The 25,635-nt window shown below is 45.0% G+C and overlaps 1 protein-coding gene across 1 annotated transcript; it reads right to left on the bottom strand.

The window, feature by feature from the left end:
• Positions 1 to 5,902: 5,902 nt before the first annotated feature.
• Positions 5,903 to 25,583, bottom strand: LOC142889424 (poly(ADP-ribose) glycohydrolase). The gene is made up of 17 exons (XM_076028153.1): positions 25,143 to 25,583; positions 24,958 to 25,046; positions 24,193 to 24,869; positions 23,925 to 24,047; positions 23,738 to 23,824; positions 23,439 to 23,513; positions 20,706 to 20,798; positions 19,759 to 19,913; positions 17,163 to 17,242; positions 16,984 to 17,044; positions 16,802 to 16,877; positions 15,060 to 15,207; positions 10,665 to 10,743; positions 9,992 to 10,100; positions 8,328 to 8,433; positions 6,839 to 6,967; positions 5,903 to 6,174 (listed from the first exon to the last, which is right to left on the bottom strand). The coding sequence occupies exons 1-17, from the start codon at positions 25,250 to 25,252 to the stop codon at positions 5,987 to 5,989; spliced, it is 2,385 nt and encodes a 794-aa protein (XP_075884268.1). The 5' UTR covers positions 25,253 to 25,583; the 3' UTR covers positions 5,903 to 5,986.
• Positions 25,584 to 25,635: the final 52 nt, after the last annotated feature.

The following is a 25,635-nucleotide window of genomic DNA, read 5'->3' as shown; positions in this document are numbered from 1 at the left end:
GAAAATATAACAACCACTCTTGACAAGCAAACAAAAGCAAGCGTAATTCTCGTAAAATCTCGCGGGACAAGACTTTACGAGATTTACGGCTGATGCGCATGACATCATTAAGTGGAAACACCTGCAAATCGCAATTGTAATTTGTCTAAATTTTACAAATATCGCTTTTATTTTACGAAAAAACTGCAATGGAAACGCAGCTACTGTTTGCCGTCTCGTGTCATCTGCATGCGTCTCTGCACCGGCGCCAATGAGCCCGTCGGGTCCCTCCAGCGGTGCGGAGGTGAGACGAGGCAGGGCTGAGGGATGGCGGCGCCGCCGTTTTATGGCCTCCTCAAAGCACACTTGTCAGGGGGAAACGGGCCCGGGAGACAGCAGTGGCGGCGGTGACGGAGAGGCTTTTGTCGCCCGCCGTTTACAATTACACCAACAGTGAGACAGACTGTCGGCTGATCTCAGTCTCTCAAACAGCCAGAGGAGAGATCCGCTGGCAGCGACTCACAGGGCACGATGAAGATCCAGTGTGTAAAATGTTTTAAGGAAGCCCACCTGACGGCGCCTTTCGTATTGATGGTACCGTCAGGTGGGCTTCTATAAATACCAGGCTTCCTTAATGAATGGCGGTGCAAGATGGCAGCTAACTAGGAGCAAGACCCTTATTGCTACATGAATATTTCTTATAAATATGAGACCCGTTCTTAGGGTAGATGAGGGCTAATTTTACACGCTGGAACTTTAAGAGTCTCACCCTCGCAATCCAACTGAGAACGCAGGAGAACTGGCCAGGACCACTGAATCCAGCTGCAGGCTCGATCACGAGATGTTGAATCTACCCCCCCCCCCCCCCCGTCTCTCCTCCCCCCCAACCCTGAGTTAAGATACTCGCAATTCCCTCAGCAGCTCTCATTTGAGTTTCGAAGGAAAAGGATGTCTGCGCTAGGACTGCGGGGCGTTTCAGTGATGAGATCAAATTAACATTCAAAGGGAGGAGAAAAAAAGGAGTCCAGAGGGGGGTTTCTGGTTCTAACCAGGAAATCTACTGGGAAAAAAAGCATCCTGGACGCAGCCTCGGCTCTTTCAAACATCAGGAGTAACGATAAATGTGGAGAATTATTCCAGACCCCCAAACGAGTTACACAAGGAGCAGCAGTGACGCCCCCAACACGGCTGCAGCCATCCCAAAACTCTGCAGGGAGGTGACGACGGTCAGCTCGGTCCTGCGTGGACATGTGACAGGCCATCACCTCGGGCCGCTCTGCTCAGCCAATCCCCAGAGTCCAGCAGCACACAGGCCTGACACACACAGCAAACAACCAATCCAGAGCTTCCGGTCCAGAGGGTTGTGGGGAGGGGGGGATGGACACCTCCCCGCTTTCATTTATGCTTAATAAGTACACTATCAACACTAATTCAGTCAGCTAGAAAATAAATAAATAAATAAAGCTCTGTTGGAGTGTGAAATAACGATAAAAGTTCTCCACAGCACTCCGCCGCCGTGCCAGTGATGATCCTGGAACACACTGGAAGCCAAGAATGTCCAGGAAATGATCAAGGCAGAGGAAAAAGCTGGGAAAACATCTGCCTGAGGTACCACAGAGACCAGAGAGAGACATCTGTCTGGTGACGCAACAAGCACTGAGTAAACACAAATAATAATAACTTTGTTTTTCGGAGCTTTTTTTTTTTTTTTTTTTGGAAGGCTGAGTGAGGCCTCTGACTGGACTGTCTGGACTGTCCAGTCAATACTGGACTCCAGCAAAAAGCAGAACTGGTCAGAACTTTCCGAGAACGTGGTACGTCGCGCGCTCCTAATTGGCTTCCCTGTGAAACCCCTCGCCAGGAATTAGGCTCTCGGTTTCTTTCCCCTTTTGAAATTCTGATTGGTCCTGGGCGCCACCGGAGCAGATGGTGTGACCCACCTTGTGGGAGGAAGCGGCAACAAGTGTCCAATTAAAGACCCGAAAAAAAGATGCCACCGACTTCAAAACACATAAAATCTGCCGGATGCCGGGACTTGAAAGTTCATATCCAGGCGCCTTTAAAATTAAACTTGATGGTAAAAAAGTGGTAATTAACAGTAATAAATGCCGATTGGATTGTGATTCAACATTTGGTGCCATTTAATAGAACAGTTTGTAAATCAGCTCAACTGCCAAACTAGTCGTTTCTCCCGCGAGTTCGTCTGTTATCTCCAGCAATGGGATGAAAAACGGTCAGTTATTACACAGACAAAAATAACAAAATCTCCCCCCCCCTTGCACGGCTGCTCTACCTACAGCCACTTGCTCCTCACCGGCTCCGGCTTTTCTCTCAAGCCGGGGCTCGGTATCAATCACAAGCACAATGCCGGTGATAGATAGGCAATCTAATAACGCGGGCAGGAAAAATAACTTGGCTCACTCAATCCTTGACCTCGCGAGGCCGCCGCCGTTTGGTTAAAAGCTCCGGCCATCGCGTAAAAATGGATCGCTTTCTCTCGGATCAATGGCGGTGGAAACATTTGAAGTGAAATGGCCACGGAGGGCTGTCACTAATAAATAATTGCAGCCGCGTCGGATTTATGTCCCCCCCCCACCACCGCTCCACCGCCACCCCCCGCCTCCTCCACAGCAGCTTTTATTTAAGAGCAACACCAACCCCTCCACAAACACGCTCAGCCGCAGGCCATTTAGACTGAGCAAAAGACAATGCAAGCAGGTTTTCTTTTTTTTTTTTTGGCCTTTTTTTTTTCCCAGGATGGCGAAGGAACTGCCTTCGGACAAGGAACCGTCTCAGCATGTGCGGGGCCCAAGGAGAAGGCGGCAATTATCATCAAACGGTGGCTGCTGCAGCGACGCTGCCGAGGCTCCACAGAGGACACGGCGGAGGATGTGCTGGAAACACTTTAGGTGGCAATGAGTTCACGTGAGCGCACGGCCAAGGTGGCAACATGAGGGAGAGAGAGGTTTTTTGGCTTGAATAGGACGGCAAAGAATTGATTTAGCTCTGTGTCTGAAAAAATAACATCCCGTCCCAAAAAAAAGTTATATTTTCTTTTTATTATTGCTCTAATTTGCGATGATAATAACAATGATAATAACAATAATTTACCAACTGAGTGAATTTCGGTCCGGCCTCTGAGCATCTCATTTTTCGGCCCTTTTGATGTCAGCATTGATCACATTTGTATTCAAGCGTCCGAACCGGCATAAATAAAATGGTAAAGAGTAATAATTCATGACGCTCCAAGATTAGCGCTAACCGCAAACAAGACGTGTCCCACAAGTCGTCCGATGCCCTCAGGTGTTCAGTAATGTGCAGCATCCATCTTTTTTCTTTTTTTTTTTAATAATTACATTCTAATCAAGGAGAGAACAAAGTATGAATGAATAATTAGGGCTGAAAATGAAAAGCGAGGGGATTCTCATGACCACAAATCCTATTTCGGTGTAATGTCTCCAGTCCAAACAAATGTGAGCCAAAGCTCCCGGGGTTTCATCAAACATATCAATATTCAGCCGATTGCGCCTTTTATCCGCAGCCAAGAAAACCAAGTATAGCTGGACCAATCGCTGGCGGGACGCCCCGCCGGTGATCAAAAATGGTGAAAGGAATTAGAAATAAACAGCACGTAAAGAATACCAACAGGCCGCTCCATTTATAATAGAGCAGTGTTAGCGCAGCGCCGACCCTCCTCTTGGATTGAAACAAAGCAAAAAGAGTCAAGTGTGTGTGTGTGTGTGTGTGTGTGTGTGTGTGTGTGTGTGTGTGCGCGCAAGTGGTACTGCGGCTTCAAAAAGAATCCGGTGATGATCTGTTTGAAGATTTCTATTTGCTCCCTGGGGACTATTGATAATTCATACAAGAGAATGAAGAATAACACCCGAGAGCTCATGTTAAGGGACTGCGGAACAGCTGAAATGTTTAAAGGTTGTTTGATGGAGCCACTCGCTCCCTCCGTCCAACGCTCCCTCGAATTCTGATCAGAAAGACGGCTGAAAGGGTTAAACAGAAAGAAAATGGACTTCAAAGACACACCTGTGGCCCACGTAGATGGATTTGCTTTGTTTTCGTTCCACACGTGAAAGCTCCAACAAGGCATCGCTTTTAGCAGGAAGCTGGAAAGTTGCAGTAAGTTGCTGTCATATTCAGTGTTCATACAGACCTCGACTTGGTCGTGCAAAGTGAGCCAAAAATTAAAACTAAAGATGTGAAGAAAACGAACTAAGGGACCTTAGATCATTTTCTCAGTTGTTTATGACTAAATAAACACGAGTTAGTTGAAGTTTTCTCATTCAAACAACCATAATATAAATACACAAAACTATCCGTCAACTGTTTGGCTCAGTATTAAATACAAGTTCTATTGTCCACCTGAGACCACCCACCCCCTCCCCATCCTAGACAAAGCAGTGCCATCATGTCCTAGTATGATCATGTTTCTAAACACTGTTAGTTACTCTTACTGGAGCTGGAAAGGTCAAAGGCACCCATGGGAGCCGCACTGTCAGAGGGATCAATGCAGAAGAGCCACGTGTGTCTGCGGCGGATCCCGGTGGGAGAGACGCCACCAAAGGCTTTTTCTGAACTCAGCACGCCTCAAAGAGTGAGACACCCCCGACTCTCCAACCCCCCCACCCCCACACACTCTCCAACTCACCCCCCCCCCCCGATCCCAAAGCTGGAAGGCACCTGGTGCCAAGTGTTCTCCAAACACCTAAAACTAATTCATTCACTTGTCCCAGTTCGTGGAAAAACAATTAAGCAAATTTTTCAGGCAATCAACTCCCACTGACCGCAATATATTTAAACTCAAATGCAACAAGCGTTTAGAAAAAGCCTAATCAAAGTGTCTGTAATGACTAATCATTAAATGCTAAATATAGTAATTTAACTTTGTCCTTGTTTTTTTTTAAATCTGAAAAGTATTTTTTTTTACATTAAATTACAACTGCGACCTAAAATGCGTCACCAAAGCGGAGCAGCTGACGCCGGGAGCTGAAGGCTGCTCCTCCTTTGACGAGGCAGCAGAAATCACCCAGAAGCCCCTCCGGCGGACTAGCAACCATGACTGGATGTTCTCCCATCTACTCTTTATTTAATGAGGTGTCATGTACAGTTTACATAGAAGGTGTGACCTTATTAAAGGTGAGTGGGAGGGTGAAGTCATAGCTGGGGGGGGAGATAAACGGCGAGGCTGCATTTTTTTCTTTTCTTTATTGTCCTGGAGATGATTTAGTGGCGTTTTATTTTCTGCATAATAAAACATATCAAGGACAGAAAGGCTGAAGAATTAGGTGGAAATTATTTTATTTGACAAAAATATATGTATATATATATTTCTCAAAAAACCCATCAATTCCAATCTAGCAAATGAACAACAATTAAAATTTCCTAGAAATAACAAATTTACAATTAAAGGCACGTGACCAGCAGAAATGAACAAACCAAGCAAATTAATTGAGCTCAAATTATGTTTGTGTCACCACTCATAACAATAGATTCATGACTCGACCAAAATCTAAATTCTTAATGCGAAAATAAAACTGAGAGTGATTCGTACAGGTGCGGCGGTGCTCGTTTCATCACATCGCTCAGTGTTCCTGCAGCTGCAGCGACTTAAAGCCTCACAAACACCCAAACTGCTGCTACCGCCGTCCCCTTATAGTTTCATTTTTTTCCTGACAGCCGATTCAATTAGGTCTGGATATGTGCGAGTGCAAAGGAGGCTATACGTGACAGAGTCAGAAGATGGATGGCAACCTTTTGTTTCACTATTAAAATTACGATCGCGGCATATCGAGGCTTGAACACGCTGGCGGTGAAATGAACATTGCCGCCGAGGCAGACGAGGGGGTGGGGGTAGATGTTCATCTGTTTGTTGCGTGTTTGGGATAAACAGAATTTAAAACTTTTTTTAAAAAAAAAACACGTCTAAAAAGGCAGAACGCTTTCATATTTTATTTTCACGACAATAAAGCCGCGGTGACTCATCGGCCACCTGACCTCAACAGCTGTCTGCCGGGGGGCTGCGCCGCCTGGCCAAGGCGCCGTCGATGGCGTCGTCGTGGCCCGGCGCCGGGGAGGAGCTGACCTGTCGGTAGATGAAGGCGTAGAGGCTGAGATCAGGGCGCCCAGTCAGCTGCTTCTGGCACACGGAGCTGTAGTAGCGCTCCAGGAGGCTGCACACGGCGCCTGGCGAGAGGAAGAGGACGTCGCTGTTGTTGATGTCGTCATTAAAATATGCCAACTGCACTACCGAATTTCTGCAGCCCTGCAACTTCCTGCGTAGTGTCGTAGTACTGGAGATTGGTCTTGGTCTCCAGAACACTTTTTAAGGCTCTCGGTCTCGGACTGGGGCTTATGATCAAGACTCAGCCAACACTGTAATGACATGATAATAATGGAAAGGAATCCAGCTGCTGCCGTTTTATGCTCTGTTTGTGACAGCCAGAGTGACGCCCTGCCTCCTCATCCCTAGTTAACTTATTTTTTTGAAGCAAAGTTGTTTTTTTTGAAAATGGTTCAAAATAGTTGGCAAAGCAGCAAAATGTTAAAGAAAATGATTAAAAGCTACCTTGCTGAAAAGAGACGTTGCTGTTGGATTTAGAAGCAAACTTGAATTTAAAAAAATGATACTGGTCATTTTTTTCTGTTTTTCTTGTTAAGTCTTGGTCTTGTCTTGGTCTCGATACTCTCTAGTCTTGATAATGTCTTGGTCTTGGTTCGTGCGGTCTTGACTATAACACCAGACCGGCGTCTAGAAAGCTGCGGAATCTCGTTATTGTTTAATGAATCGGGGAAAAAAGCAGGTTGCGACTCTAAACAGGAAGCGGACCAGATGGTTGGTCTGCCTTACCGACGCTCATGTTCTCCTGACTGAGGAAGGAGTGCATGTCGTGGACATCTGTCATGAGCTGGCTGTCGCCGAAGGTGAAATAAGCCACGTCCCGGCCCGCCTCGGCAGCTGCCAGCATCTGCAGCAGCGCTGGGAGGGAAGGAAAAGATGTCTTGATAGTGAAAGTGCAAAAAACAAAAAAAAAAAAAACACAAAATCCTTTCTGATACACAGATTTTTTTTTCTTTGGCAGGCATTCCGTTCTTGTATGGAATGTCTGTGGATCTTTTTTTGGATCTTTTAAATCCAAAGCGACGTACGACAACAAGCAAGAATTTAGACTGAGCTTTGCAAGTGCAGTGACAGACTTGCAGGTCTGACTGGGATTTGAACCCTCTACCACAGTCACAGGGGTTTAAGCTTCTGGGCTCACCACCGTTTTTGAGCAAAGCTTGAACTTCACAGACACACAGACACTTCCCAGGTCTGTAAGAACACTAAAAGTGATTTTGTACTGTGAAAGTGTTTATGTGCGGGGCTCCACATAACTTCTTATTATCTATAGAAGGTATTTTGGGGGCGGTGGGCATTTAATGTTGTGAGACCGCTTCACTGCAGTCCAGATAAAGGGACAAGAAAGAACCTTCAGAGCTGCTTGTTCCTGTTGCCTTCAATTAAAATGATTCCGTATATTCTTAGACGATGTGAGAACTGGCCACAGAAAAGGCCAGTGGATATTTCAAGGTGGTGGAAATCTGCCCGCTGATTAAGAAAAGATGTGGGTAGCTGACGAGGAAGCATTGAATCGACGGTTTTTAGGGGGACAAGAAAGCCGGCAGAAAGTTTCTGCACCTCAGCAGTTTCTCCTCCTGCTTTGAAAAAGAAATAAATAAATTGAAACACCCCCGACAATTAATAACGTGTGGGCTGTGTGGAGGCCGCTGCAGGTAAACTCGGGGGGCGTGAGGAATTACTCAAGCCTTCCTCGGGGGACGTGCCATTTAGCAGGCGGTGGATGTGTGTGGAGCGCTTATTATTGCTAATTAATGGATGTGTTTACAGTGCAGCGCTGTGCCAGCCGCAGCCGCAGCAGCAGCAGCCGCAGCCGCAGCCGCAGCAGCAGCCGCAGCAGCAGCCGCAGCCGCAGCGACTAGCAGACACAGAGGCGCCTCCGTTCACATGTTTCAGCTGCTTGCTCACCGCGCTAACCGCTCAGACAAACCGCTGCCACCGATTGATGGACTCGGCCCGGCGATCAATTTCACTATTAATGAAACGTATTAACTCTTGTCACTTGATCAATAAAAGGAAGGCGACGCATCGGCCTTAACTAAATGAACGCGTTCCGCCGGAAGACGAATGGGACGGCGCTCCGGCAGGAGTGTATGGGGGCGAGAGGGTGAGGGAGAGAGAGAGAGAGAGAGAGAGAGAGAGAGAGAGTGTGAGTGAGTGAGTGAGAGAGAGAGAGAGAGGGGGTGCAGAGCGCCGAGTCGCCCACGTCACTGCTCACCTTTCAGACGCGTGTCGCCGCCGAAGGCGCCGCAGCCCCAGTTGCCAGTTGCCACTGCAGAGAGGTCTTCGCTCGGGACGCCGGGGCGAGAAAAACCACAGTAGGCCTGAGAGTGGAGGGAGACGGGAGGGACGGACAGGCAGACAGACAGACAGGCAGACAGGCAGGCAGACAGACAGACAGACAGGACATGAGGTCAATCTACAAAGTCGTGAAGGAAGAAAATGCAGCAACAGCTCGAAACTGGATTTGTCGGGTGTTTCCGTCTCAGAAATGCACAATTAAGGCAGAGAAATTTTGCCACTGACACCAGATGATGACATCACATCAGTTTGAAATACTTCCAGTCCAACAACAGACTTAGTTGTGACTCTCTTCTTGGTCCAATAAAGGTCCATTGAGCCACTATTCCTGCCAACAGGTTTGTTTTCCGTCGTTCCTCTTTTGCTTGTGCATTTGTTTACCAAAGGGAGTTTTGTGAGTCATGGGCTTCTTAGCTTTTGTGCGATTCATATGACAATGTCACACAAGTTCTGCGCGCCAGGAAACGCCTGCGAGATGAGTACACAGACTGATAGTGACTGTTCATGTTTCTGCAAAGGCAACAAACAGTGTTTGCAGTCTGGTGTAAAATCCACCACTTGACTTTTGTGCCAGCAAAGAGCAAAAAAAAAAAAAACCCCAAGCAGCTGTCGGCTCCACGAGGCGGTGAGGGAGGGAGAGGTTGTGTTGTCGGGTGAATCTGCTCAGGTCTCGGCCTCACTTCATCGTTCCACACCGCTGCCGTGCTCTAAGAGGAACCTGGCTTTCAAAACGTCGCCGTGCTGTCCATCAGGAAAGCAACAGAGAAGGCACCCCTCCTCCCCCCCCCCCCCCCCCGCATTGACACTTTATTCATGAACATATAGTGGGGTTTTTTTTTGCATTGATGTCGCTTAAAAATTCAAACCTGCTTACCAAAAGTGAATTTCATCAGTGTGACTTTACATGTTAATGCGTTCATACAATGTCGTGAACCAGTGAGCGCGACTCTGCGTGCGTTTGACGTGACAACATGTTTAGCGGGTCGCGCACCGCGTGAGAAATCATTTCTGAAAGCCGGAAGGTGTTAAATGAACGACCCGAGCCGACGGCAGGGATCTGTTTCGTCACGCCCATGCTAAAGAAAAATAGTGAGTGAGGGAATAGTGAGCAGCTGCCCATCTTCCCACTGGCTTAGTCATAAATTCTCCCGCTGAGAGGGCAGATATGAGCGTCGGATCAACAACACTTGGGTCAGGATTGATCTTCGTGGCGGTGAATTCTTCACACGTCCTTGTCAGGGCTGTCAAACAGCTCTGTGCTTACTGACACAGGCCTGACAAGTTCAACATCTTCATTTTTCTCGAATGAAAAAAAACAAAACAAAAAACAGCCTGGGGAAGGATTAGTTTGGTTTTGCTTCATTCATTCACAGAAAAAAGTGTTTTGTCTACAAATACAACCAAACATTTTTTTGTTTCTATTGTTCAAATATGTAGTTTTATGAAAATATGCACGTTACCTTAGTACTTATCTTAGTGTGGTATATTTACACAGCTAAGAAACCAAGTTTGAGAAGACAAAAAGGAAAAGAAAAATATTCAAATCTCTCTTTCTGTCATATGAAAAAAAGCAAAGATCACCTTGTTGAGTTCTCGGTTGATCCTGTCTGGGCGAAACTGTTCCAGAAAGTTTTTGAAGTGCAAAGCGTCGATGGCCACGATCTCTGTGCACCTCCTCTGCCATTCATCTCTGGAAGCAACAAGCAAAGCACTGGAGTTACTATTAATCATTATAAAAGTAAAAAGGCAGCAACAAATTTATATATATATAAAAAAAAAAAAAAAAAATACATTTATCATCATCCATCTGAAAGCTATGACAGGAAATATTGACCAAAATTTCATGGTTGCACTACAAGCATCATAATTTAGAAATGTGAGTGAAAGCACCTCTGAATTAGTTTTGCAATGACAGGCGATTAATATCAGCATACGAGAAGGTCGGGCACCAGAAAAATAAAGTCAGTCAAAGAATTGTGACATTTTGTTTTTAAAGGTAAACCATGAAAAATATCTAAATATAAGAGAGCCTATCACACGTGTTAATTCCAGATTGCAGAATCTTTCTTCCACCAGCCGTGAAACAAACCCTTCTCCTGGAACACTGCAGATATATACTGGCCCAATATGGCCGTCCCTCTTTATGCAAGTACAATATCAGTATCATATCTTCATTGTTAGTGGCTTAGTCAGATGCAGACAACATCTCACACACTTTTGAACTTGCCAGCTTAATACATGCAATAACAAATACCTGGGAGTGGTGTCCCGGTGGCTGCCGCTCCATCTGTAGGTGTGAGAGTATCCTGAGTATTCGCTGTACTGCTGTGTACCTAGTGACGGCAGAAAGCAGTGACATCAGCCGCACACAAAAAAACAAACTGGTGACGATGAGAACAGTAATGATGTTTAATTATGGTTCAAAGCAGCGCTGCTTTGCTGGAGTTGGTTCAGAAAGGTTTTTTTTTGGCTTAGACCTCTGTGTGTATCATCCTCTTACATACATAAAGTGTAAAAGCAGTGCCAACGCTGAACTCCAAGCCATGAGCAACATATAAACCGTAAACAACAAGCACATGAGGTGCAGAGGAAATCTACTATGGGCTTTATTTCAGCCTTCGCCCTAAGACAGCTGGGATAGGCTCCAGCAGACCCCCGTGACCCTGAGCTCGGGACTAAGCGGGTATGGAAAATGGATGGATGGATGGATGGGCTTTATTACATACAGAAGTGCATTGATGCCACCCTTGGAAAAAAAAAAAAAACAGAGCGCAGTATGATGTTATAATGTGAAATGATCCCGTTTTTGACGTGATCATTTCACATTATAACGTGATACTGAGCCCTGTTGTTGTTGTTTTTTTTTTAGAGTGGCATCAATGTGGTTTCATAGTAATTAGAACAGATCACTGGGCGAGGGCTTTATCGTGTCTGCACACAGATTATAGAGCTAGATTCAACTAGATTTCTAGAACCACAAAAGTCCTTTGAATCGCTGTCCTATTGTGGGCTCCTTCTCAATTACCAAACAACGGGATAGTTTCACGTTTTTATGTGATAATTTTCACATTATATCGTGACACTATTACAAAATAACGTGAAAATTATCAGTTTCCCATCCTGGTTTTTTTTCCTAGTGTGGCAGCAACGTGCTTCCATAATTACACAGCAGGAAGAGGGAAAAAAAAAATCAAATACATAAATACAACAACACAAACACTGATTCTATCCAGAGACACAAAGGTCTTGAGGGGTGTGTGTGCATGCGCCTGTGTGTGCGCCTGTTGATTGGCCTAATGAGATCCCCCCAGACACAAACACACGCCGCGACACTCGAGACGACGAGGGAAGCAGTGACTGACCAGCGGGACCACCGGGGTTCTAAACGGAAGGCAGCGGCTCAACACAACAACTCCCCCAGTTCGGTTCATTCAGTCGTTTGTGCTCATTAGGGAGCCGGCGGTGGAGAGCACTCACTGAGGCACTTCACGCTGCTAAGTGAATACGGCCAGTGATTATTAGTGGGGGACCTTCGGTCGGCGGATATTAGAAGGCACGAGAGGGAGAGAGTGAGGGGGAGAGGGAGAGAGAGAGAGAGAGAGAGAATCTACAGGGAGTTACACTCAACAGCACTGCGCTAATCATCATTCATCAGGCAGAAGGTCTATGAGGGAGTCAGCAAAGATTGCTGGTGAAATAAGACCTTCAGGTTGACTCATTTTTTTTCACTCATTTGTATGTGGATTCGTTAAAGAAAATAAAGTTGCAATAGTTCACTACCTTATTTCATTTACATCTTTCTTTCTCATTCAAGACTCTTGCGCTACTCTACTGGTCTCTTCAAAAAGAAAAAAGAAATATAAAAGGAAAAAGGAAAAAAAATATGTACGGGTACTTTTTTTTTTGCACAGTCGCATGAATTTCCAACAAAAACACAGCCAGTCTGCTAAAGTAAAGACTACTGATGCTGTCTTTTTTCCCCTTAAGAGGTGTCTCATTACATTGGGTTGGTTTGCAATCACGACTTTTATGACTCGGTACCAAGAGGTGATGATGAAAAATGGGGCTGGTGTCTACGCCACCCACAAAGCCTCTTTGTTTGGGTCTACTGTTTGAGTCTGCTGCTATTACCGATGAGTTGATCTCATTAGTGTGACAAAGTGAATTTTTAAGTTTAAGTTATTTAAGTTTCACATAAGTTTGAAACACTTCCTGAAACGAGTCCATAGGAATCGTGGACAAAAATTAGGAACGGCAAAACCCAGATGCATGTTACGTGTGCAGCGTGAATATATTTATGTGATTTACGTATCTATTGAGTTACTCTCTCAAAAGGGGCTCTTCGAACCTTTTTACACGTTCCATTGACATTTATACACAATATTCATGGAAAGATGCCACAATCAGATGCTGGACTGGCTGGTATTTGATGCGCAACAAAACTTGAGCTCTTTGTGTCTGACCTTCACCATTCTGTCATAAAGAGCAAACTCTCCCATCTGTCCTTTTGCTCATAAGAGGGGACAACCTTTTTCAATCAGACAAATGTATTGTGATGGAGAAATGGTTTGCAATACAGAGCAGAACATTTGAAGTGAGAGCCACAAATGAATGAGAGCTATGAGGTTGCATTTGCATTGGTGGGAACAATTCACTATGTTGGCAAAGGCTGTTCAATTCATGTGGAAAAAACATAGAAAATAAACCGCGTCTTGTTTGTCAGTTTCTGTTTTCATCTGAAAAAAAACAGGGCAAACCAAACAAAAACCCACTCTACTTGACCACAAGAATGATCAGTAAGAAGCCAATAAGCTGAGGTCGTCTCCAAAAACATCATCTGTCCATATCGTTCAATGATGCAAACGAAATAAAACAAAATCAAATAAAAAATAGAAAAAAAAAGATAAGAAATCTTCACATCTTCTGCCTCATGCTTGCACTGTCGTCGCTGGATCATGTGACATGCGTCCATAACGCTCCGGCATTCCAGAGATGTCAGCTGCGTATCGCGCCGCCAAGGAAAATTCAATTAGGCCTGGGCACTTTTGTAAATTTCAGTGGGGGTTGGGGGCGGGAGTGAAGGGGGGGTTCCATTAGCTCCCCTACTGTAAGCCAAACAAATCCCAGGGGAATATGATTTACCACACAGCCGCGACGCAGCTGGGACTTTTACAACGGGGAGGAGGAGGGACACGGGCCGGCTTTAATAAAGATGATGGAATGGAAGAGTCCATTAGCGGGGCAGGTCCCAGGAAGGTCCTGCCACTTCCAATTCATTCCGGGCCTCCACTAATAAAGTTAAGTGGGAGAAAGGAGAAGATGGCCAGCAAGGAGTCTGAAGGTGACTCAGGCCGAGAGGGACGACTTGACGCTGTGGTTGGCCTACTGATGAGGAGGGCGGAGCCTCTGTTACCTCATCCTTTGGTTAAATTCCCGCCCACTGTGACATAACAGTGCGGCAGTTTACCCATCTGCCGTATGAATGGTGGGCAAATCCATCCATGTCAAAAAGAAATTATGATCTTAAACACATACAATTCCATCAGGAAGACAATAATTGATAGTCACTGACATGCTGTTAACAAAACCAGCAGTGCAAGCCATCCTTCCATCAAAGCCAATCAGAGACTCCACAGAATGGGCTGCAGCCATCAACCTCATGCTGGGATACCCCACAAGGTGTTTTTTATTTATTTTTTTCTATAGGTCTGCTGGCAACCTTGTTTGTTGTTGCAGCCATTCACAAGCGGAATCAGTGGGAATTACTCAAGAGAAAGAAGCAACGGGGCAATCAGGACAAGCCAATCTCCAGCTCCCTGCGGCTGCTGCTCTCCGTTCGCTGCTAATCACACAGAAACGGCCGAGAAGGACCGACGGAGACAACAGGCCAATCGTTAGGTCCCGGTCTCTTGCTGCGAGAGAGGATCTGGTGAACTAGCGGTGTGGAAGGTGTGTGTGTGTGTGTGTGTGTGTGTGTGTGTGTCTGTGTGTGTGTGTGTGTGTGTGTGTCTTAAATAATAGGTCAAGCAAGTTACGGTAGGGCATTTTTCATTTGATTAGAACGAAATATTTACGTAACATGTACATACTGTATATATTTAGGTATGTATGTCTATGTGTATAGGTAAATATAATTTATATATAAATGATATTTATATAGTATATCTCTGTTATGTCTACATTGATACCGATATGTTGTATGTATATATGTATATTTTCTTGATTATATACTTTGTAGTGTATATGTGTATGAATACATTTATATGGATTATACGTTTTTTACAGTACGTATACATGATATTTTTGCATAACTGTAAAAGCAGAATATATTGTATACACCCAATAAGAAACGGTAATAAGAGGTAGGAATTGAAGTGGTTACTGCTTCCTACTACTTTTCAAACACGTCTAAATATGTGATTACACTGTTTCTTACTTTGCATGGCATTTTACTAATTTTATGTCTTTGTACACATGTTTGAAATAAATTAAATATTTCTGTTTTAATTCAAAGAACAAATATTTAACAAATGAGTTCGGTGACACAAAAGAACAAGATTTTCCAAAGTTGATATTTAACTGCTGGCATCTGCGGTATTTCTCTGGTTTAGATCGTTAAAAAAGGTGAGTTTTTTAGTTTTGTACTGACCTGTGATGATCAGACAGTCGTTATCATCCAAGACTTCCGTGAAGAGGCGTGACACAATGAGCTCGGGGTTGATTAGAAAACGGATTTCCTCTTGAACGAGACCAGAACTGGTGACTCCTCCACCCACAAACTTATTGGCAAAATCAACCTGTGATTGCAGAAAAAGGCCTCAGACTCATTAATTCACATTCTTACAAAACAAAACTTTTCACTGTGAGGTATTGGGGGCGGTGGGCTTGATTGAAAACTTCTCAGCCCTTCCTTTCATACTGGAAAAAGAATTCCTGAAGTGCTGTTTGGAAAGGCAGCCTGAGGTGGCGGTATTACTCAGGCTCCTGTCCCCCATGTCACAGCGAGTTCCTTGGAGGCAAGGCACTTCACTTTGATGCTGCCAGTGGCAAATATCAAAACAAGAGCAGAGTTAATGTCTCTCTCCAGTCACAACATGCTCGTGAACTGGCCAATGACTGATCCCCATGGTATCCTGTCCAGCACTACAAGGATGGAAGGTCGAGGTTGGTTTGTTTCTTTAATATTATTATTTTTTGTCCGCTTCCAACTCAGAAAAACAGGGAGTAAAAAAAACAAAACACATTTCATCAATTTAGCTGAGAAGCCAACCTGACAACTCACTGTTTCAGTCAAGAAGCAACCGTGCGGAACATGCATTATAATCTCATCTCAGGACTGACAGTCGCTGCTCACTGGCAGCCCCGGAGCAAAACCCCTCGTGACCCGCAGAAGGAGCTGCAAAGGGGTGGCGCTGGTGGTGCTGGTGGTGCTGGTGGTGCTGGTGGCAAGCAGCTATTTCACAGCAGATCTCCCGGAACCGGTCACTCAACTTTGGGACACAGAGCCGGGACTCCAAAGTCTGCTTTGACAGGCTGTCAGCGCCGTCCCCACCCCAGTAGGGCATCCATCAAGTGGGGCTGCAGCGTGCAGAAGCCCCAAAGCTGGTCATGTGCGCACGTCAGCTGTCAGCTCGTGGCAACTGGGAGGCAAACAAAAGGTGAAAGGCAGAGCCGGCCGTCCTGACAGTGCACAGGAAGCTGGGGCCCGACGGCGGGAGCAGAGGGAGGCTCAGAGGCCTCGACCCCGGGTCCCAGCGCACCATCGCTGCGACGGGTCACACGCTGCCCCCCCCCTTCAAAGACACCCGTTCAGCAGCCGTAAGCAATCCGGCCCCAAGACTGCGGAGGCTCAGTGACTCAGTAGCTGGGTTTCCGTTACCCCTAGAATCACACAAGACCTACATATCGCGATAATGGAAACACCTAAACTTCGAAGAACCTCCCAAATATTGCTAAAAGGTTTCGCGCTCTCATGAGGTGGTTTTTCAGACCGATACAGAGGTATATCGCAAAACTGTCATAGAAACACTTGTTCTGCATTTACATGTCAGCGGTCGTGACGTGCGGGGTCGTGTGACCAGTTGACTTCAAGTGAAAATGGCGCATTATGTTTGGACGGAGGAGGAGACAGAATATTTTTCACAAGTAAAGAAAGAGAAAAATATAACAACCATTCCTGACGGCAAACAAACGTAATAAATCTCAGCCCGGGGGATTTCCAAGAATTACGGCATATGCATTTCACACCATGAAGTTGAAACAACTGGAAATCGCAATTGCACTTTGTCGAAATTTTACAGGAGACATTGTTTGTGGACGAGCAGCCCCTTCGTACTGAAAAATGACCCAAAAGCTTCCACAAGTGAAGATCTCCACCCTTTGGCGACCCACCTGAAGCATCCCGTGACCGTCGTCCTCTATGGTGCCCTCGCAGGTGATGTGGAGCCTCGTCAGCTTCGTCTGTGAGCTGAGTCAAGACAAAAAAATGACTCACTGTTACTGGAGGATTGGAAAAAGAAAAGGAAAAACATTGGTGTTGCTAACAGTGACAGTTATGTTGCTGTTGTTATCACCTTTTCCAATTGAAAGGCTTGTCCAACCGTTTTCGAGTGAATGTCACAAGTCCAGTGGGAGCTGAACACATAAATAAAATGGTCATTCAGAAGAAGGAACACTGCGGAGTGACACCTACTACTGTGCTGGGGGGCAAATACAAAAGAATTACAACAACATTGAACAAAAGAGCACTCACTGTCTTCGGTGCAACTTTTGAAATAGCACATCAGAGTTTTCAGCTTTTCGATCTTGGTTATAGATGAACCCCCGAACAGCCTGGCAGAGACAGCAAACCATCAATTTAGATCGTTTATTCATCCAAGACATCAGCTGTTTTTCACAGGGAGACATCTTGAAGACAGCAGATTATACAATGGAAACAGAAATGAAAAAAATTAGTATTTTCAAATAATTTTATATCATTGATCACGGCCAGCAAGTGTGTAAGAAACACAAAGTGTAGTTGGGCCACGTGAGTGAAGTCATGCCTTAACATTTGATATAAATTAGTTCATCTCTCACTCAGCCTCCCCTTTCACTCACTGGTCGATTATGTAGACGTCCCTTCGTTGGTGCTACAATGGAATCGCCTCAGGCTTTTCATCACAGTCAGACACACACTGCTTCCTCACCACAATCGCACACACACACACACACGCACAAAAAAAAAGAAAAAAAAAGAAAGACAGGGGCAGAAATGAAAACAGGGCTCCCTCCTTGAGGACACATTAGGAAGCCAAGTGTCCCTTTTCAGCAACATAGTGCTTAGGGAGGCAAGTGGGTAAACACCCAACCCCCCCTCTCCAAGACACACACAAAGCTGCTGGTGGTGAGGTGCACCGGAATGCACGGTTTGAATGCACTTTCAGCATCCAGTCCACCTCAGGAGGAAACTCTATACAGAACCCCACAGCAAGGCTCACATGCCATTAGAGAAGGGAGGGGGTATAAAAAAAAATCATGTCGCTAAAATGAAAAAACGACAAAAGCACTGAGAGCCCTTCAGGGGTCTGGAAAACTCATTCAGCCCAGTCAACTCCTGCATTTACGTCTTTTTTTTCTCTTTTTTGTCAGCATGGCCTCTAGGAAGTGTTGCACGGCGTGCTCGCCTCAGGCTCAACCTCTTTTGACATGAGCCGGCCACTCAGGACGGGCAGGCTTTTAGTAGCCAACCACAGAAGAAGGAAAAAAAAGGCCTTTAAGGAAAGAAGAATTCATATAAAATTATATAACGTCGAAACAACAACTCACAAAGATATGCAGAAAGCAACGATGTAACAGGAAGAGTGAGAGGCTTTATTATGTGCATAACAACGTAAACTAACAGTGAAACCCTGCCCTGAAATTTATATTCTGAGAAGATTGCTGAGACATAGTTTAAATTACAGAGACAACATTATATATCAGATTAAATGAAGTGGACTTCATCAACTGGTTATCTCATTGGAAAAGAGTTGTCTGCATTGTAAGAAGAAAAAAGAAACGGAGCAGCAAAAAGCTTTGCGCCTCTTCCTCGCAGTGGAACACGATGCAGAAAAACAGAAAAAAACAAGTTGTTTTTTCAACCTTGTAGCCCGTGCATGTGAATGAAATACTGATGCCACTGAACTGTGTTCCAGCCTCCTGCGGCACAGCCAATGGCTCCGTCCCATTGTCAAGGCAGCCGTCTGAGTCAATGTTAATCTAATTCCTGTTCCATTTTAGTAATTGCGCCGCGATTCCAACGGAGTCTGGGCAGCGAGACGCAGGCTGACGCTGCATTACGCCATGCAGACCCTCTCTGCAGGCTCACAGAGACATTCCTGGAAAACCTGCCAGAACACGGCTAAAAAAAAAAAAGTCCTCTAGACTATAAATCTATTATCTAACAAAATTCTTAGATGTATTGCAGCTGATGTTTCATTTTTAATGTGAACTTGTTTGCACCACTTAAGTGGACACCAAAAAAAATTGCCGAAGAAAGATCAATTAAATTGTTGGTCACTTTGGGCACAGTCTCAATGTCTGTGTCCAAGGTAGAATGGTCTTTCTCTTTATGTGAGTAAGCACAGAGTCGTTTCCAGTTTGGAGAGATTAAACAGGAATCGGTGTCTTGCTGAGGAGGCATGATAACTGAGGCTTTACATTAGAAATGACATGGAGACGTCAGAATGCCAAGAGCGCCCCCTGTCCACGACTGTGAGTGGTGATGAGAGGCAGCACCCTGGACAGCTCCCTAAGCATGTTCAGCACCTTGGAGAGCGCTGCAGTCCTCTCGGTGGGGTTTTGTTGTCTTTCTGTGAACCTTCCATCCACACAACTGATAGAACCAACAATGGCAGTACTGCACAGCTGCTGCTTGTTAAGTCTAGTTAAGTCCATGTCAACAAGGCGTTGGGACCTTGGTTGCAGTCAGCACTGTGATCACCAGCTCAGTGGTCTAGTGGTAGTCGAGTGTCCACCCTAAAACTGGGAGGTTGTGGGTTCGATCCCCAGCAGGGTCGTACTAAAGACTGGCACTCAGTATTTGGGGGATAAATCACCCAATGATACCGGAGCGCAGCACTGCTCCTTGATGGGGATGGATGGGTCAAATGTGGATTAAGAATTTCACATCCTTCAGTGGGATTTTAACTTTTAACTGTAGCCTTATAATAACAGTTAAACATAATGATGATATTATCTGCGTTAACACCTGACAATGTGAATATTGCATACAGTACTGCCCCCTCATGGACAACCTCATCATCCCTCACAACCTGGCCGTGTAACTCTGCATGCTTGTGTGCGAACCCACAGCATCGGTGCGCTACCTGAAGAAGTTGATGTCTGGGTAGTTGCAGTACTCGGTCCGTCTGGAGTTGCGGCGGGGGAACGTGCAGAAGAAGGCGTTGGCGAGCAGACAGGCCACCTGCTCCTGAGACATGGTGATGGAGTGGTTGGTGCCTCCCTTGAGGAGGGGTATCGGCTGGGGGAGGAACAGGGACGCAGCTGAGGAAGGTCAAAATAATTTGTTTCTCTGCCTAAAGAGACATTTGAGTATGTTGAGCAAATTGACTAATTTGCTTCTCCTTTGTGCCTCTTGACTGAGCCATCATGATTACAATCAATAGAGGCTGCAGGCTTTATAGCGGCTGGCGCCACTGCCGTCTGTGTAGGAAATTCTGGATGCCGAATGCAGTGAGAGAAAAACTCAACACGAAAAAGAAAATTAGGAATAACACAGCAATTATAAAGGATAATTCACTGAAAATTTTGACAAAACTCATAAAACAGCTGTTAAAGAGCACGTTCACGTCTCTATTATTATTATTATAAATATATATATTTTTTTAATATTTTAACCAGATTTCATATAACTTGGGCAAATCTTGTTAATCTGACATTTGTGTTTATAACAAAATCCAAATTCCCACATTTATGCTGCAACACAAAACAGAACTAGAATGTAATTTTTTTTTTAAAGGGTGAAACAAAAACTGGACAGAAATGACTCATGGCTGGGTTCATAGACAGAATTCAAAGTAATTTCCCCAAAACACCATTTTCTCCTCATTAGCCACGTATCACTGGACCACTGAAGGACTATAAAACAACAGGCAAATGACCACCAACAGCTTTCACACCTTGACCCCACCACTTTTTACTGCCATGTCAAAAGATTATCTGTCAAGTTATGACCTTTTGGATGAACCCACTGCAGTAATCTACTGCGTCCCGCAGCAGCGAGTCAGTGTCTTTGGTTAGTGATGGCCGTTACCTTGGTACACAGCTCAGATGCCCTCAGCGCTAATTGCACCATGTCTGGCAGCAGGGAGTCCAGCAGATGTTGCGCCGCATCAGGCTCCAGGACCTTGGAGGAAGAAAGAGACCTGCTCATGTTGTTCTGCCACACAACTCGCCCGTGACATCATTAGCAGCTGGAGACGATTATTAAGAGACTGGATTCAAACAGAAAATCCTCTACCAGAGTATTTGATCCAAGGGAAAAGCAACACATAATCTGAAATGATTAAAAATAAGGAAAATTGCTTTTAATATTGAAATATGATTTTTAATAACATGTAAATCTGAGATATGAGTTGGAGTTTTAAATGTCATATTTCTTCCCCTCTGGTAGCAATTCTAATAACTGTTTTACACTGACATTTCAAAACACACAGCAACACAATTGAGAGATTATGTTAAAGGTCCCAATGATGCAGCACTGACTTCATCAGTCAATACACTTGTCAGAAATGAGAAACCTTTCTCCTTCACTTCTTTTATTTGCACCTCTGCTGACAGGTCCATGCTAAAACACAGGCCTGGAATCCAGCTCTTTGTGATGTCACAAAGGGCTTTTGGTCCTACCACTCTGAGAGCGCCTCGTGGACTGCCTTGTTCTCATTCTCCTCCATGCAAGTGGAAGGTCCACACGTTCAGTTACTGCAGTGAAGTAAAACTGCGTGTTCTTGCAGGAGGCTGTAAACAGAGAGCTAAATGAGGTTTTCTAGAAAGGCTGCATCAAGGGAGTCCAGGATGAAAAATAAAGATCTAAAAGTATCCATTAGATGGAAGCTTTAGGGAAAATATGCGGCCCATTGTAAATCTAGAGCAGCGAACCAGTTATCTGTGACTCGACGACACCGGCCGAGCGCTCAGACATATTCTAAACAATTTACACGACCCGTCTCTGCACCCATATTGGCCACCAAATGTCAGAATGATCAATGGCCGTGGCAATTTCATCAAGGTTGCGCAGCCACGCCAGCTGATTTAACAGTCACCCTGCAGGAAATGCAAATGGCCGAGCATTTGCCACAGAGAGGACAGTGTATTCCCGGGGCGAGGAGCCTTGGCTGGTGATTTAGCCCCAGACATTTATATTACGGCAAAGGAAGCCCGACTAAACACTGTCATAAGTAATGACCTGGGTGACATCATAAACTGCTCCTGCAGGCGCAATAAATGCAGAGGGGTTGACAGTGCGAGGCGGCCGATATAGCCGAGGTGGTGTGAGCGCAGCTCTTTAAATCAGTATAAGACGGCGCATCAAATCAAGTGAACTTAAGTCCCCATGTGAATTTATACAGCGGCTGCACGCTGCAAAAACTGACAAAGTAATCGAGCGCGATGCCGCGGTGAGAGCGACGAGGGCCGAGAGCCGCCGTCTGCGCGACACCTTCCAGCACTTTCTGCCCATTCACCTCAAATCCCAGCAACCAAGCCACCGGCCCGGCTGGAGGGGGAAGGAAGAGAGGGAAGCTGCAGAAAAAGAACAAGCAGCAACAACAGCAACAACAACAACAATGCTGTCTGTCAACAGCTTCTCAGTTATTCATAAGGTGTGTGCGCGTTAAAATGAATATTCAATCAGGCTGCCTGCCCCGTCAGTCACTCCGTGCCATTCATGTCTACTGCTCCCTGACACTCCAAATCAACCCTGCTGCTGCGTCTGTCTGAGGCATCTACTGCATGTCAGCCCTCAGAGAGGTTAATCAAATTGTGCTAAATGTTATTATTTTTGGAAGTAAAAAAAAAAAAAAATAAGAATTTCACTGCAAATAATTTAAATCCGGAGGAGCCAAAAACAAACAAACCTGGAAACGCCCTGGTTTTATGTCCACCTGCGACGATGGCACCAAACACAGGTCCAATTCCAGCGTGATTTATGACATACACATGACACACAATTGATTGTGTGGCTGGAATAAAGCATTCCCTCGCATGTAATGTCAGCCATCTCTGACAAGTTACCAAACGCGACCTTTGGGCAAAAACAGTAAATTGTTCCTTTCGACGGCCACAGTTCCTCTGAAGGGCTGCAACATTCCCCCCGCGTGAAATCCATTACTGTTCCTGTGCAAAAGTGACAGGAACACATTTGACACGTCGCCGTGAGAGCGAAAAGGGCTGCATGTACTTTTTTTTTCGCATTTTAAGATCTCATGAAAAATAACACAAGATGTATTGAGATGAAGAAAAAGGAGAGTATAACCTATTATCTGGCCATTCTAACAGTTGGCTGCGCATCTCTCTAAATGGAACACCGCTATACCGATGCACGAGCCAGACTGTAGCGCAGCCTCCCTGAATCCCTGCACAGGATGACGCAGAGCAGCATCAAGACAACAGATGATGGATGGACTCCGAATGAGGCTGGAAAAGACAAGCGATGAACCAACAGAGCTCTGGCCGTCATGATACAACCCAGGCCCATTTACCCCTGGCCTGTAAAGAGAATGACGGACCCGGCAACAGCAAATTATATAAACATATATCACACAAACACAGCCTTTAAAAATTGTCAACGTGAGCACAGCTGGCACATCAAGGAAAACATAAATCAGAATCCAATAAACTGAGCTGTTGTGGTAGTAACTGAGCGACCCTGTGAGTGGTGCGTGCAGGCTGCACGCAGAGACAACATGTTCAAAATTTTCACCCCAAAACTTTCATTTGTTTTAACACAAGAGAAAACCAGAAATATAATTTAAGATTCACCACTAACCTGAGTGCAGTAGAACTGTAGCGCTGTAAAGTCCCACTTCTTGGCAGTGGAGGCGTTGTATTTTAGAATTGCATTCTGTAAGAAATTAATTTTAATAATCACGTAAGCTTGATAAGAGAAGCTGTGACACTGCGAGGCGGTACCTCTCATATCAACTTGAAATTTGCACAAGCAAACGGAAACAATACAAATGTTGAGAGCAGTTCCTAGGCTCACTACGCCATCTTGTGGTTAAATTTGGTAACAACAACTTGCTTCATGGAGTGAAAAGAAGAAAAACGGGCCAATGCACAACTTGCCTTCAACTCAAAGTATCTTGCAAATTTCTGATTGAGCGTTTCCTTGATCAACTCCCAGCGACTCTTATTTTCACGTTCTTGTGTTTCCTGAGGACACAAAACTTGGTGATTTTAATAAAATATGCAACAAAAGCATTTTTCATCTCACAAGAACTGTGCTCAACTGGCCTTTAACTTGGTGCATTACCTCATCTTTTACAGGAAACAGGCTGCTGCTTGAAAAAGGCATCTTGACATGGACGTCGTCCCACGTGTCATTGAACTTTGAAGGATATGGAACAGGAACTTGACCATTCTGAAGAAGGTCTGTCTGTCAAAGTCAGTGAAAAAAAAGTCACATGAAACACCTGTTTAAGATCTAATTGATGATGTTAGCATCTTCGATTTAGTTCCAAATTGTCAAACAGTGACATTGTTAAATAGTGGAGTATTAAAAAGGGAAGAATTTCACAAACCCTGATCATGACAGTGTGTTGGCCAGGATCATCCTTCAGCACAGGAAGCTGTAAACATCCAGACATTCTCTTGAGCTTGCTAATTGGTGTCCCCAGCCATTTAACATCAGGTTTGCCCACACCAGGGGCAGGAGATTTGTCTGCATTTCCCTTCTCTGAATGTTCAGTCGTCTTCCGTCGTCTAATTGGTAATCCTGGGGCTGACATCCCCGGAAAAAAATCTGTTATTTTGGTTTTTTGCTTCATGAACCCCTCTGAGCTGCTTGCTTCCGTTTCATGTTTGTCTTCAAAAGCTTTTGGCTCAGGACTGTTTTGAGGCAGGTCTTGGGGTGTCAGTGGTTGGGTGTCTGAGTCTGAGTCAGACAGATCAGGTTTTTGGCTTTTGTGAGACTGAGCCGATGTGGTGTGGCAGGCATCTGTCATGTCTGCGTTCTCTTGGGTTTGGGATTCTTCAGCTTTAACTGTGGTTATTGAGGGCTTGACCAACCACTGTTGAAGAGTATTTCTAACATGTTTCTGAGGAGGGACGGTTCTTTGAAAGGAACCTTTTCTCTTAACACCACGTAGAACATCTTCCCCAGTCTTCGGTCGTACATCCATCTTTGTCTCTGTGTTGTTGTGCCTCCTTTCTCGCGTTGCTATCTCAAATCCTGCCTTCTGAATACATAAATATTGAGCTGTGGGAGAAAATACAAACACAAAGGTGGCAATTATACAAACGAATCGTTTGACCCATTATACACGGGCAGTTGTTTGAAAACTTACTTTTATGAAACGATCTTGAGGAAGCTATGTTACTTGTTTCAACCGTGAATTTTTTTGTGACAGGTTGTAAGTCGGTCAGAGCAGTGATACTACAAAGGGGAGCAAGAATGCACACAAAACATTTCAGCATTTTGTTTCTAAAAGGTGGCACTAATTGCGAGAGAAACCACCAAGATTATACTCACAACACAGCAGGAGCCGAAACAGTCAGCCAAGTGCATTGCTTCCCCAAGACTTGTTTCTTAATCAGTCCTTTTAAAATGCCAAAAAACTCAAACATGCGATATCTAGCCATACATAGAAAAATTATTTCGTAGCGTTGAACATATCTTCGGTCCAGTGGAGGATGCTTGACTGCTGCAAAAACACTCACACTACTTTAGTAGCTAGCATGTACGCTAGCTACGTTTGTACTCCCCGACACCGGCTACTTAACATTTAACATTAACAGTCAGGAAACACAGCGTGAAACTTTTCCGTTTGAGACGTCCTTTGCAAATCAAAACGTACACGTCCTTAGTTTTTTCAATTAGTATCGGAATAAACCACAATGTACTCCTAACTATTTATAAACATAGCATTCGCTCTACGGAAGCGAGCAACCTCTAAACACTTCCGGATATGTGACGTAAGCAACTGAAATAACGCGATATCTCCGGCGGCATCTTCCAACGTCTG

Source organism: Nelusetta ayraudi, unplaced genomic scaffold (assembly GCF_046127955.1).
Source record: "Nelusetta ayraudi isolate G7.1 ecotype Tasmania unplaced genomic scaffold, CSIRO-AGI_Nayr_v1 ptg000022l, whole genome shotgun sequence".
Lineage (NCBI taxonomy): Eukaryota > Metazoa > Chordata > Actinopteri > Tetraodontiformes > Monacanthidae > Nelusetta > Nelusetta ayraudi.
This window is presented reverse-complemented; position numbering and strand designations above follow the sequence as displayed.